The sequence below is a fragment of the Cricetulus griseus genome, chromosome X (assembly GCF_003668045.3).
Source record: "Cricetulus griseus strain 17A/GY chromosome X, alternate assembly CriGri-PICRH-1.0, whole genome shotgun sequence".
Classification (NCBI taxonomy): Eukaryota; Metazoa; Chordata; class Mammalia; order Rodentia; family Cricetidae; genus Cricetulus; species Cricetulus griseus.
The window spans coordinates 122024963-122038394 of NC_048604.1; the positions used below are offsets into that span (position 1 = coordinate 122024963).

At 39.8% G+C, this 13432-nt stretch overlaps 1 protein-coding gene across 1 annotated transcript in view; it reads right to left on the minus strand.

Annotated features, from left to right (window-relative positions):
• The window catches only part of Efhc2 (EF-hand domain containing 2), a 140033-nt gene that overhangs the window by 18833 nt on the left and 107768 nt on the right, over positions 1 to 13432 (minus strand). Inside the window, exons 12-13 of the mRNA XM_035449769.1 lie at positions 9753 to 9950; positions 8297 to 8389 (exon numbers count right to left, since the gene is read on the minus strand). Of these exons, the coding sequence (XP_035305660.1) occupies positions 8297 to 8389; positions 9753 to 9950 (291 nt within the window). The remainder of the gene's footprint in view (positions 1 to 8296; positions 8390 to 9752; positions 9951 to 13432) is intronic.

Here is a 13432-nt window from a genome sequence, read left to right on the forward strand (position 1 = left end):
CCCAAAGGATTCAGGGGAGAAAGAACAAATAACCTTTCAATTTAAAGAGATAAGACTGGCTGAAGCTACTTGGAAGTTTTGCTCTTGGGTAGTAGTCAGTGAATAAGGATGGATCAACACCATTTTTCTCCCTTTTATACTTTCACCTTTTATCTATAAGGAAATAAAATATAAAAGGAACAGTGACAAATAAAATGACAAAATACAGCAATAACAAAGACAGCTAGGGACCAGGAGAGAGAGCAATGGAAAAGGGATTTCAAAATGTGCTGCACAATCATGGATTAATATTAGATGTGGCAGAGCAGAGGAATGGGAGCTGAACACTTTGTGATCATGGAGGGGACTCCAGATATTCAGTGACCCACAGAAGTCCCAAGAGATTTAGGGAATAAATACTCTATGTATCAATCAAGCAGAAATAAAGTGTGGTACTGAAACCAAGGATTACTTGAAGGCAAAGTGGCTAAACCTTTAAGTATCTTTATGCACTCATTAGGGGGAGAGATTTAGATCCAGGGAAGTTAAAGAAGTGCCAGTTCTAGGGAAGTACAGCATTATGGAGGCAGAGGACAACATCACATCCTGAATTGAAGGATGATCGTCTCCCTTTCTACCCATTTCCCCACTTCTAGAACATCAATGGCCATGTTCAAACTCTTCCCCCCTTTCCCAATTCATCCCCCCTCTAACTGCAGAAGAAAGAAAACATTGTTCTTTCAAGGCTCTCTCAGAATGGTTCTGGAGAAATCTCCAGATTCTAATGCCCTTTTGAAGATGAGGCTACAAGAATGAATTTGTTCAGTGAAGCTCATTGTCAACAACAAGGTATTCCCTGGCCCGACCAAACATCCAATGTTATTGACAGAAGTCAAAAGGGCAACAAGGGAAAGGAAAGGAAGCAGAGACACAAAACCTGTTCAGGAAGCAGATGGCAAGGTGTGAAATGAGCAAATACATTACCTTCCTGAAAAGAAATCAGAAGACGACAAGAAAGGAACACATGGCCTAAAAACATGTTCTTGGAATTAAAAATATGATAGTAATAAGACAACTCCACAGAAAGGTTAGAATATAAAATGAAAGAAATCCATTAATAAAAAACATCCAAATAAAAATGGGAAAAATGAGGAGACAAAATATCCAAACTTGGTAGACTTAAAATCTTCATAGCAGGAATGGAGGAAAGTAGTAGTAGTAGTAGAAGATTTATCAGCAACAAAGGGAATGTCTCAAAGCTAGAAAATCCTAAAAGACAGTAAACATACTAAACACACACATACTAAGCCCTATCACAAACTTCCAGAATATCAGGGACAAAGAGAAAATCCTCAGAGCATACAGAAATAAAAACAGTAACAGATTCACAATTATGCTAACTTCTAAGTCATCATCAAAATAGCAGATTAGGAGGTACTACTGACAAATTTGATAAAACACAGTGGTGTATGCATGCCGCTCTATTAATTGCAGAAGCAGTTAGAAGGGTTGAACATGGCTGCCAATACAGCGACAGAGTACTGTTTTTTTTTTTTTTAAAAAAAAAAAGCTCCAATAATGGTTGTGTTACTTTGACTGTGAGCATGTAACAATTTTATGCAAATAAAAATTTAAAGAGCATTAAGAACAGATGAATGGCCCCTAAAGCATGCTTATCTCGGTAGTAAAATTAGGAGTGACAGTCTTGGAAAAAGGAACACTCCCAGTCGGGATCCTGTTCACTTGGAATTAGTCTCTTAGTGTTTTTCCCTACTCCTAACTTCTGCACATAGCTTCTTCCTTAGACCATTATGTGGTGAGATTTTCTTTTCATGCCATCATTTGTTAGTATAGTATACACTTCCATTCAATATTTACCATGCTTGTTATAGAAGAATGCAAGAGAAAAACAGAGATGAGGGGCCCTTTCATCATTAAAACCAGTTCAGAGATGGAGTGAGGCCAAGCAGGTCAGTCAGAACCAAAAAGTTGCCCCTGAAAGTTATTGGTTCTGTACACTTATCATGGAGCCTCTTTGCCTGATAACTAATGGAACCACTTGCCAAGACTCAGACAGCCTTTCAAAGTATTTTGGAAAAGCCTTTGAACCTTATATAAAATGGATCTCATTTTACAGTCACACCAGGCTTTCTGTCCAAACCACGGTCCAGAATTCTCCACCTGACTTTTCGACTTCACTTCTCACCAAAGGATATTGGGCTTTTGCTAAAACTCTGATCTACAGTCAAAGAATGGAGATTTGCCACTCAGGAAGAAACTCATTTGAAAGGGCTTTGAAGCCAATTCCAAAGAAGAACTTTCTATGGTAACATTGTTGGAATCAGTGCACAGCCTTCCAGGGTGACTGCCCTAAAGGGCAAGGCTAATTCTGGCTTTTAAGTGTTTCGATGCTTGTTAAAAAGTCAGCCTCCTTACTTTCAAGTGCCAGCTCCCAGTGCTAAAGTGTTTTCCTAAAGCCTCCATAAATTCTTCTTTGCCTTTGATGCTCCGGCAACCCACCATTTCCTTCCCTACACAAACTAAGAGACATGTTTGCGGAGGAAGGGGGAGGGAAGGCCATCTCTCTGGTTCCTCTCTAAATAATAATGGCCCCCAAACATGCCTCTTGAGGCCTGCGAGGTGGGAGTTCTTCGAAGTGAGTCTAATGGGATATCTGACTGATGTTCATGCTCCCCTTCCCAAGAATGATGAATAGGTGGAAAACTGCAGGAGCCAGCCACCCCCTCACCCAAGGGAATAATGCTGGGCTCCTTTAGTTCCACCCTCCACAGTGGTGCAAGGCTTAGTGGAGGCTGTGCCCTGGAAGGGGAACCTGGCCTCTCCTCTGCTGCACTAGCTACCTTGGTGCTTAGGAAATGGTCCAGACAGGAGGGAGAGAGGCAGTGGAGCCCCATTTTGACTCTTAGTTGCACTTGCTTTGTGTTTATTCACACAGGATCCAGGAAATATACTCTGGAACAGAAGAACTGTGCCACTGTGGTGGGTGCAGCTGACCAGGCAGAATCATCCAGGTTTACAGTAAGCAATTGGTTATTTCTAAGTAGCCAGGTCTCGACATTGAAAATTTGACTCCAGCACAAAGGTGCCTGGTGAAGCAGGGAACAGCTGCCAAATCGACTCTACATGCTATGGGATCCTTTTACATTTTTTCAACCTCATATCACCCTGTATGTGAAGCTGCAGAAGGCCCCTGGGTGGGTATACATGTGGAACACCATGAGGATGGAGGAAAGGAGTGACAGGGACACAGCAAAGGGAGCAGTAGGAGAAACCAAGAGAATGCAAGTGCTCCTCTATGAAACCCTCACAAGCGCACCAAACACTGCAAAACAACAGGCACATGGCTCAATGCTTGCCTTTTAGCCTCGATGCCAGGCACTGCTGGGTAAAACTACATGAAACTAAAGCCCTGCCTCTAAGAGGGAGCAGGGCTGGGTGAAGGATATAATGAGATGATTTTAAAGGCCTGTTAACTTTTTCCATTTTAACTGATCTTTCTGGATGAGGCACCAGCTCTCTTGGGAGGCCAGTTCTAAGGCATTCCATGGGACCCAAAGCCAGTCATAAAAGACTAGCTTGAGGCAGAGCTGCTGGGAGAAGACTGCATTTGAATTCCCCATCTAGTTTCAGAAGGTCAGAACTAGAGAAGGCCACCTTTTTAGTCTCTAGTTCTACAAGGAACACAAAATGGAATGACCTCAGATTTCCTCCCATCTTTTGAGGTTTAAGAAGCAAACTATCTTGCTCAGAAGTCCTGAAGGACATTCACATCTATTCACATAGATTCCCGGGGGTTGAAAAGCAAAGACCACATAGCTAGCCAATGAACAGCTTCATTGGATTTTAGAGTCAGGTATGGTAGATTCCAGACACATAGAACATAGCAGCATAGAACAAAGTCTCCAAGGCTTCAAAGAAGAGGGGCCAGAGTCCTAGCTCTAGGAGCTAGGTTCAGGCTGTCATATCGAGTTGCAACTCTGTTTGAGATTTATCTTGGCATTGAGCACTCTTTCAGTGACTTTCCTCATATCTGAAAGCTTGCTCTTATAAGACAATGAATAATGCCCGTCATCAATTAAAATATACCTTTTAACATGCTCGTCACAAAGTATTCTCAGTTCTTAACACTGTGTCAATACAAAGCATCATGGCTGTTATTTATGGGTACTAGCCAACACTACACACAGCTGAAATCTAATACTCTGTACATTAGTGAAATGAACTTGGATGGTGACTAAGGTGAGTTCATACCAGCTCTTACAACACAAACTGCTGGGGCCTGAAGCAATGGCCTATAAGAAGACTGTGAAGTCCACATTGCAGCCTTGGTTGTACTAATAAGGAAAAGACCTAGCTGAGTTCTAAGGACAAAGGAAATAAAACCGAAGAGAAATCTTACCACCAAACCCAGGGGTGGGAAAAATGCCTAGATATCTGTCACTAGGTAGAAAGAAGTATCATATCCTGTAGCTATAGTGCTTTTTGGTGTGTGTTCTGAATCCATACAGCTCAGCAGCTAGCCACCCTTGTTACAAGGCAGGTAACTCTCCCCCTACCCTGGGCACAGTGTGCACTGAATGAAAACAACAAGCTCCATTCCTTCCTCCCATGGGAGACTGCAGACGTCAAAGTGGGCTCTGGTTTAGCATGCCATGAGGAGGGCTGTGCAGACAGAGACTCTTGTCAAGGCTCTGTAAAGCCTTGTGCAGTCTGTGGGGAACAATAAGAATGCAGATCTAAATGTAAGCTACAGGCTGATGGGCCCATTAGGAATTAGGGCAGTCTTTGAAAGGAATCTGTGGAGATGACGCAAAACACCAAGCATGTGACCCAAATCATGGCAGGGCACATTGGATGGAGAGGGGAATGGGAATGAGCCATTTTCTAATCTGATTAGTCTGAAGTTTCCCCTGAGTATGGAGAAGGGTCACTGCACAATTGCAGGCAAAGTTAGACTGAACATGGGCTGCTCGGCAGTGGAGAGGCACGACCCCCTCAAAGCTAAGCCAGGCTTGGAGGCAGTCATACAGAGATTGAGACAGATTCCAAAACAAGTTGCAGAATAGTCTTTTTAATTTAATGTCAAATCATAAAGGCAAAGACAAAATAGTCTGCTGAGAGAATGGGAGGATGATGGGTTGGTGGCCTTAGCATTGGGTAAGAACTCTGAGTCCTCCAAGGCCAGGCTCCCACATCCCTGAACTTTCCAGTAGAACTCATCCTCAAGCCCATCAAGAGATAATCTAATAAAGATCTGCAGCTTCCTGACTAGAAGACAGCTTAATGTATGAAAGGCATTCAGATCCAACTGTCACAAAACAGGACTCCCTCCATAAAAGACACGGGGACCTTGCAGTTCGGTTTTGAGGTTCACCATATGAACTGTGACCTCTGGTTCAGCCTTGCCCCTAGTTCCCAGCCCAGAGATAGTGCCCGGGGCTGTGGCATGTACTTTGCATATGCTTTTCAGTGACCCCTCAGAACTCAGGGGACCTAAACACTAGGAAGTAAATTGCTTACTCACTTTTAGAGGAAAGGGATTTGAGATTCAGACAGGTCAACTGTATAAGACTGCACAGCTTTAAGTGGCTTCAAAGAATGTAAGAGACGATGTGGGGTGCCCAAACTGGCAAGGCTAGGCAGCTTGTAGCTTGTTCACAGGTAGTAAATCAAATATATCAGGGGTAGAGTCAGCATGTGACTGGACCAAGGGTCAAGTCACAACTCTTTATTACGATGTAAGGGACAAAAGGAAATACTCAGAATTTTAAGAATTCTTAGGAGAAAATCACTGCAATCATCAGCTAAGTAAGGATAAGAGAGCTTGACACATGTGCTGCTGCTTGAAGGAAGTCTTGAAGAGGCAGCTTTCAGAGAGTGAAGAAAATTTGAAGCTATTTCTGACTGAAAAAATTGCCAAAGAAAACCAAAAGTGTAGGAAGGCAGGGGATGTAAGTGCAAAATGTCAGATGATCCATTTCTCTGGATGATGGGGAAGGAAGTGGAGGCCTCAGGAGCATGATGACTATAGAAAATCTGGACCCTAGGCTTACTTCTTTATTTCATCTATTTTACATCAGGATGAACAACTTCCCCTCCACTGTGATACTAGCAAATAAAAGCAAATACCTAAACAAGCAAGAAATCAAAAAAGAAAAGAAAACAGATATGGAAATGGTTCTCTAGAGAATTCCTCTAGGTTAGAGGAATACTTACATCTGTCTGGACTGGCTTCCTCTAAGTTCCTCTCTCAACACCTTAGATTCTAGATCCCCAGCATCGGAATTATTTTTATCTTTCCTTTCAAGTTTTATCTCAAATGGAAGCTCTCCAGTACAGCCCCATTTGAGAACAACACTCCCACGAAAAGTTCTGAGTCAAGTACAGAAGAACTTATCTTTTTGTACACAATGAAGAAATAGCCTGGGTTTGTAAAAAGGGTGCCACAGGTCATTTTTGCTCTTAGATGGTACTTAGCTGCCACATGCAAAGACAGAGATCAGTAGAAAATCAAAATGGAAACTGCACTGGTCAGAAAGAAATGTGGGTCAGTACAAGAGTGCTCATAGTAAAAATGGAGGAGAAATGTGTAGGGCCAGACAATAGACTAATAAAGAATTGCCAAGGTATCCTAATATGCTGGTTATTTGTAGACAATAATTCAAAACTATTAGAAACAAGGGGTGAAAACTGGAAGGTTCAATGGTTAGGTTGTATAACTTCTAGAATATTGTGACCTGGAGCAAAATACCATCTTTCTCTAAACCTCAACATCTCATGTACAAATAGGAGAGGTAATGGTTCTGTTCACTCTATAAGTTGTTCTCAAAAAATACATGAAATAGTGCATGTAAGGCAATTATCATACCTGGCACAAAGAAAATATATCAGAATTATGAAGGTATATAAGTCAGAGGGCAAGGGGCACTTGGACTAATGGCATAGGAAGCATGAATGACCAAAATAGGGGTGACAGTATGCATGGTGTCTTTCACAGCACCATCATCTCTGTTTTATGCCTGGTTCTAGAGGAGGAGAGAAGTGCTCATAACCCTAGGTCTTCTTACTGTATGTCTTTAACCACCAGGCACTACTGCTTTGAAAAGCCTGACCTACTAAATTTAACATCAGTATCATAACCAATCAAGCTGTACATTTCATTTTGCCTCAGAAACAAATGTGCATGTCCAAAAGATAAAATAGTAATACATAACAAGTATTAGAGGAATTAAAAAGATTAATTAAAAGAATGAAAATCATGACTAAGTTTTCCTTTCACTACTTACAAGGAAGTGGGTTATCAATGATATGATCAAAACAGTCAAGGGTAAATCAAAGATAATTAAAGCTAGTTCCCCAAACTGATCTAGAAAAGAAAATCCAGATAAATATGCATCCACTGCCTCAGTGACAGTTACTGAGGAACACAGCCCTTCTTTGTTCAAACCAAAGCTCTTGTCATTCATCAGAGGTGCTTCCTAGGAACCATCGTTACTGTCAGGAGGTTTGTCCATCACTGGTGACAGTCATGGACAAAAGATAAATTCTAAAGAAAGATTATACTTGAAGAACAGACTTAACAAGGCCACGAGTGTACATTTGCGAAAGGAGCTTGATAAACAGAGAGCAGCGACTGTTCAGCACAGGAAGGAGTTGGAAGGGCTTTCTGGGCTTATGAACTGACATGAGGTCTAGAAGGATTAATGGAGACTTGTTTTGGTATGTCATGAACATTTTTATTATAGTGATTAGAATCATGATTAAGTGACCCCACACAAAGCACACAGAAGAACAACAGAGCTTGCCCTGTGACTCTCATTTCTCCTGCTGTTGAGTTTCTATGCTTCAAATGTGCTTGTCTGTCATCTGAGCTCCAGCTGCCTGAACCATCTCTGTCAGATATTTATCAATATATTTTACTTACTTCATATGTTCAACTATGTACTTCTTGGCACAAAGGACTCTTATGTAAAAAATATTTAGGCCGGGTGGTGGTGCCGCTCACATTTAATCCCAGCACTTGGGAGGCAGAGACATGTGGATCTCTGTGAGTTCAAGGCTTGCCTGGTCTACAGAGCTAGTTCCAGGACAGGCTCAAAAGCTACAGAGAAACTCTGTCTTAAAAACAAACAAACAAAATTATTGGGTAGAGGAATGAACTCAGTAAGGATTTTGCAAGGGCAATGATTTTGCTTGGTATAATATATGTGAAATAACTTTTTAAAAATGATTAATTGTAGCATGCTTTAAATAAACAATCAAAAACTCATCCCCCAAATAAAAACATGTCACTTACCTGGACAGTAAGCTATCCAGAAGGTCATCATTCAAAGGTAATCTAGAGGACTTGCACATTCTTTTGATGTCTTTGGTGGGCAATACACCTTTTCTGTATTCAAAGAAAAATAAATGGGAGTTTACATGTTATATGTCCTGTTAACAACAGCTGCATGCTATAGAAAAGAAAATATAAATGAGATATATCCTAAAATGGAAGTATAAAAACTGGCACTTCAGGAGTAATCAGACTGTCCTTAGGAAAGCCTTTCAAGATTCAGTTTCCAATTCTTGGTTGGTGATAGTACAGAATATTACAGCTGTAGCCATGAGTGTTGCTCTAAGTAATTGATCTGCATTCTTGACCACTGGTCAAAAATGGTTTTGATATTTGAAAACATCTCCTAATTTGACAGGCATTTAGAGCCTCCAACACAAGTATAATATGACTTGGGGGTATTTTCATGGACTTTTCCTTGGACCCAAACCCAACTGGGGCCTTCACTTTGATTTTCTCAGAATCAACTCATGATCTCTACAGGGGGCCCAGAGGTCACTTTATACAGAAAAAAATTCTTCTGTGTTCTCCGTCAACAAGTGTTCTTTCATGAACACAGAAAAGTAGAACCCAAAGGGAAAAGTGGGGTCTTTCTTTGCATTAAAGATGTTGACATCTACAATCAAAACACATTCAGATAACTTTGTCAAGCTGTGTATAAAAAATGATCTGGAGCTGGAGAGATGGCTCAGTGGTTAAAAGTGCTTGCTGTTCTTCTAGAGGTTCCCAATACCTATGCCAGTGACTCACAACCACTTGTAACTCCAGCTCCAGCTTACCCCCAGCGCCCTCTTCTGACCTCTACAGGCCCTGCAGTAATATGCATATGTACACAGAGAAACAACATAATATATATATATATATATATATACATATATATATATACATACACATATATATATATATATACACACATATATATATATGGAAGAGGTTTTCAAAAAATGACCTGATGGAACTGAACACACATGAACTTTGCATTAAAATATATCACACAGACCTTCATTATTTTTAAAAAGAAATAGCCCCTCACTAGATCTGCAGAAAGTTTATTTCCAAGGTATTTGCCCTGTGTATTATAAAAGCCACAGCTTATAAATCCTAGTTAGTGCCAAATTAATATAAAGATGCTACCTCATTATCAAATCCTGTTATGCCTTCATTTACTCTATTTTAGTCAAAAGCACCTAGAAACAAATGAAAATTCAAGAGGACAGCCTATTCTTTTTAAGATAAAGGATCTCCACTATCTCTCCCCTATCTCCTATGATTTAAGGTAGTTTTGCTAAAAAATGTTCAGTATGATGAGGCATGTCAACTTTCTTTTTGTCCATTTGCATAAGATACATAAATTCCTTTACTACGCAAGTTCACATAAATTTAAATGATTTATTAGAATCAATAAAACAAAGCTTACTTTTCTCTGTCTTCGTACACACAGTTATAAATGAACATGTCAAAATTCTCAAACATATTTTTCTTGAACTTTTCATGGGCCTGTGCAACTAAGTAAGTTACTTCTGGATCCATGTTTTCAGGCACACGATAGTGACGTGCAATGGTTATGAGCTCCTGGTCTATGAGTTTCCCCACAGTTATACTCATCAGGATATCTCTGCAAAATAAAGTAAAACAGCAGTCACAAAATGCCATAGAAGAATATTTTCTCTCTCTCTTAAGAAAGTTCCAATTCTATTTTATAAAACTGTTACTGTGTCCCAGGGAACAATGATTACTGTTATTTTGGTATTTTTTCCTTCCTTTTCAAGCACTAAGGATTGAATTCAGGCCTCTTACATGGGGGACAAACCCTTTACCATTGGGCTACAATGCTAGTCCACTTGTTACTATTATCATTATTTTTATTTCAATATGGGATCTCATTAATTTACCTAGGGTAGCCTTGAATTCACTCTGTAGTCCAGGCAGGCCTTGAACTTGAGATTCTCCTGCCACAGATCCCAACTAGTGGGATTACAGACCTGTGCTACAAGGCCCAGCAATTGTTTGCTTTAACTTAATTCATATACTTAATTTAGCAGCAAGAAGATGGCAATGCTAGGATGGAAATATTAAGCATCATAGTTTACAAATAAAATAATATTTTGTTGACTTTGAGAATAATTTGCAATGAGGAAGTTAGTTATTAAGTCCTTGGAAGGTTAAAACACCTGTCACTAAGTACATGACTTGGCTTAATGTTTATTCATCTTCCTTAAAAGAAATAGTAACTGACTTAGGTTTCTGTTTTCCCAGGGCATGGGATTTGTAAGTCAATAAACTAGAAGGATATTTTGTAGACAGGAAAAGCAGTTGTTCACATTTCTATTGCCAAAAGTAAAAACTGATACACCCTGGCAATGAGAAAAAACTTAGAAGAATCACGTAAGAGTCCAGCTGTCTGAGTGTTTAGAAGACAAATGGCATTGAGATTATTTGGCAGTGCTAAAAATCCAAACAACAACATATTAATGATGAGGAGGATGCAAAGCCTAATACACTGTCTGTACTGTTTGCAATATATCATCTGTATGAAAGCTATAAATTGTACAGCCTACATTAGGAAGAACTACATCAAAATCATTAAAGTTAAAAATGTCACAGTGGTTACATGATTAAACTTCCACAAGAAAATTGACTTACTGGAAATAATTCAGTTCTCAAGAGTCCCAAATAAACAAAGGAAAATGAGATTTTATTTGTTCTTCTGTTATAGGTGGATCTTTCAGATTAGTAGCCTTTGGTTCTTTTGGTTATTTCTGATCTTATCACTATCATTTAGGCATCTCAGAAAGCTATGTATGGTAGTACACTTGGAAGACTTGGGAGACTGAGGCAGGAGAATTGTTAGGAGTTTAAGGTCAACCTGGGCTACATAGAGAGACTGTATATCAAACACACACACACACACACACACACACACACACACACACACACACACACACACACACACACACACACACGGGGGAGGGGGCTGGGGGAATATGAATGAGAATATATGAATGAATGAATGAATGAATGAATGAATGAATGAATGAATGAATGCCAGGTTATCCTAATCAAGAATTTCCTATTCTGTAATTCATGATCTTGCCCCTATCAAAAGGAACTTCATTTTACATACAGTTTAGGCTATTGAGCTTTCCTGCGTTGCTTTTATATTATATATTTTAATGAAGGCCAAATTCAACAAAAAGGATCTCTTAGTGTCAGTAATTCAGGCCAATCTGTATTGGCAAGGGATATACTTTGTGGGAAACCCTATGAAAGGCACACTGGCATATGAATTTCTCAGACACTATATACTACAGTTGGGCTATCTGAGCATGAGATGAGCTCTCAAGACCACAAGCTCGTAGAAACAAATGAGTGAAGTTATACCAATAACAACTTCTACTGTTTGCTGAACATTAACTATATGCCAGGTCCTGTGTTACAGATACTTTTGCCATGGATTATGTCACCTGGCCTGACAGGTTGGTCCTCGTTTTACCGATGAGAATATGGAGGCACCAAAATGTTAAATAATCTGCTCAATTTTCCAAAAGCTCGATGTGAACCTAAGCATCTGGCCTCAAAGTGTATTACTGTATGTACTCTATGTACTCTATGTACTGTATGTACTTTATGTACTCTTCATCTAGGACAGAAGACAGGATGGATGGAAGAGAGGCTTAGGAAAAAAACTTCCTTGAAGAACATGAGATGTGAACTGAACTTTATGTGTCTGTACAGTCAGGGATGGAAACTAGTTCCTTACACGTGCTAGGCAAGAACTCCATCAATGATTCCCAGCCTTGAGCTCAGTTTGTGTGGACATCATTTCTCTTTGCAGTCCATGCTATGGTTTGCAAATTCATGTGTTGGAGACATAGATCTCTAAATTCAAGCTACTAGTATTTGGAGAGGGAATTAGGGTTAGATAATCTCATGAGGATGGGCTACCAAGAAGGCATTAGTGGCTTCATAAAAGGAGAAACAGAGCCCTGAGCTAGCATGGTTGCTCTGCCATATTGTGATACCAGCTGTCACATTATGATACAATAAAAGACAAGCCCTTATCACATACCAGCATCACCTTCTTAGATGTCCCAGAAGTCTGAGCCAAACATGTTTCTTTGTAAACTACTAAGTCTTGGGTATTTTCTTATAGAAACAGAAAAATGGACTAAGACATTTTATTAACCTCTGTTTTGAAAACTGCAATTAGTCAACACAATTTTAGAAACTCTGTGTCACTAAGTATCCCTGACAGAGGACTAACTGAACTTAGGAAAGAGTTTGTGAGGAGAGACCTGGATCATTTATTGCAGTAGTAATGGGATAATGGCCACACATAAAATCAAATACTTAATTACTAGTAGTAGCAATACTAGTGCTGATACTCTGATGAGCATAAAATAATCCAATACAACTTAGAATATAGATTAATATATAACATAGAAAAAAACAGCAACCATAGGACACACACATGCCAAAACTTCAGGGGCATTATCTCTGATTTATTCCTTTTTATAAAATATATTTTTAATTTTTCTGGGTTTCTGCATTAAGAAAATGTCCCTTTCACTACCTGAAATTCAAAGTATTTGAAAGTAGAACACATGAAGAGGAATAAGTGGCATAGTCCCAAACAGGAAGGAAGGGATGAAGGGAGGGAGGGAGGGGGAGGGAGAGAGGAAGGAAGGAAGGAAAACATGCACAGAAGTACCTAGAAACTTTCCATACACCTTTAACTAAACTTATTATAGCACCTCCAGATCATAAAAGTTTATTTTCCTTTTCATTGTATAAACTGAAACTATCTTGGCTTCACTACAACTCAAATTTATATCTGCTGGGTTCCCTCTATGCTTGTTTTAAATAGCTCAGTATCCCACAGCATTCCATGGCTTTATGTGAGCGCTTCACAATCAAGCCACCCCACAGAAGAAAGAGAAGCCCGGCCTAGAGCTCTGCAGTACTGCCTGTGGCTGCTGTAGAATGAAAGGTGGGCCTTCCCCTTGGGATCTACACCCAGAAGCCCATGCCCCACACCACTCAGATATCCACATGGCGGCTGCTACTATTTTGCCCTGTATTTCTCATGTTCTTTAA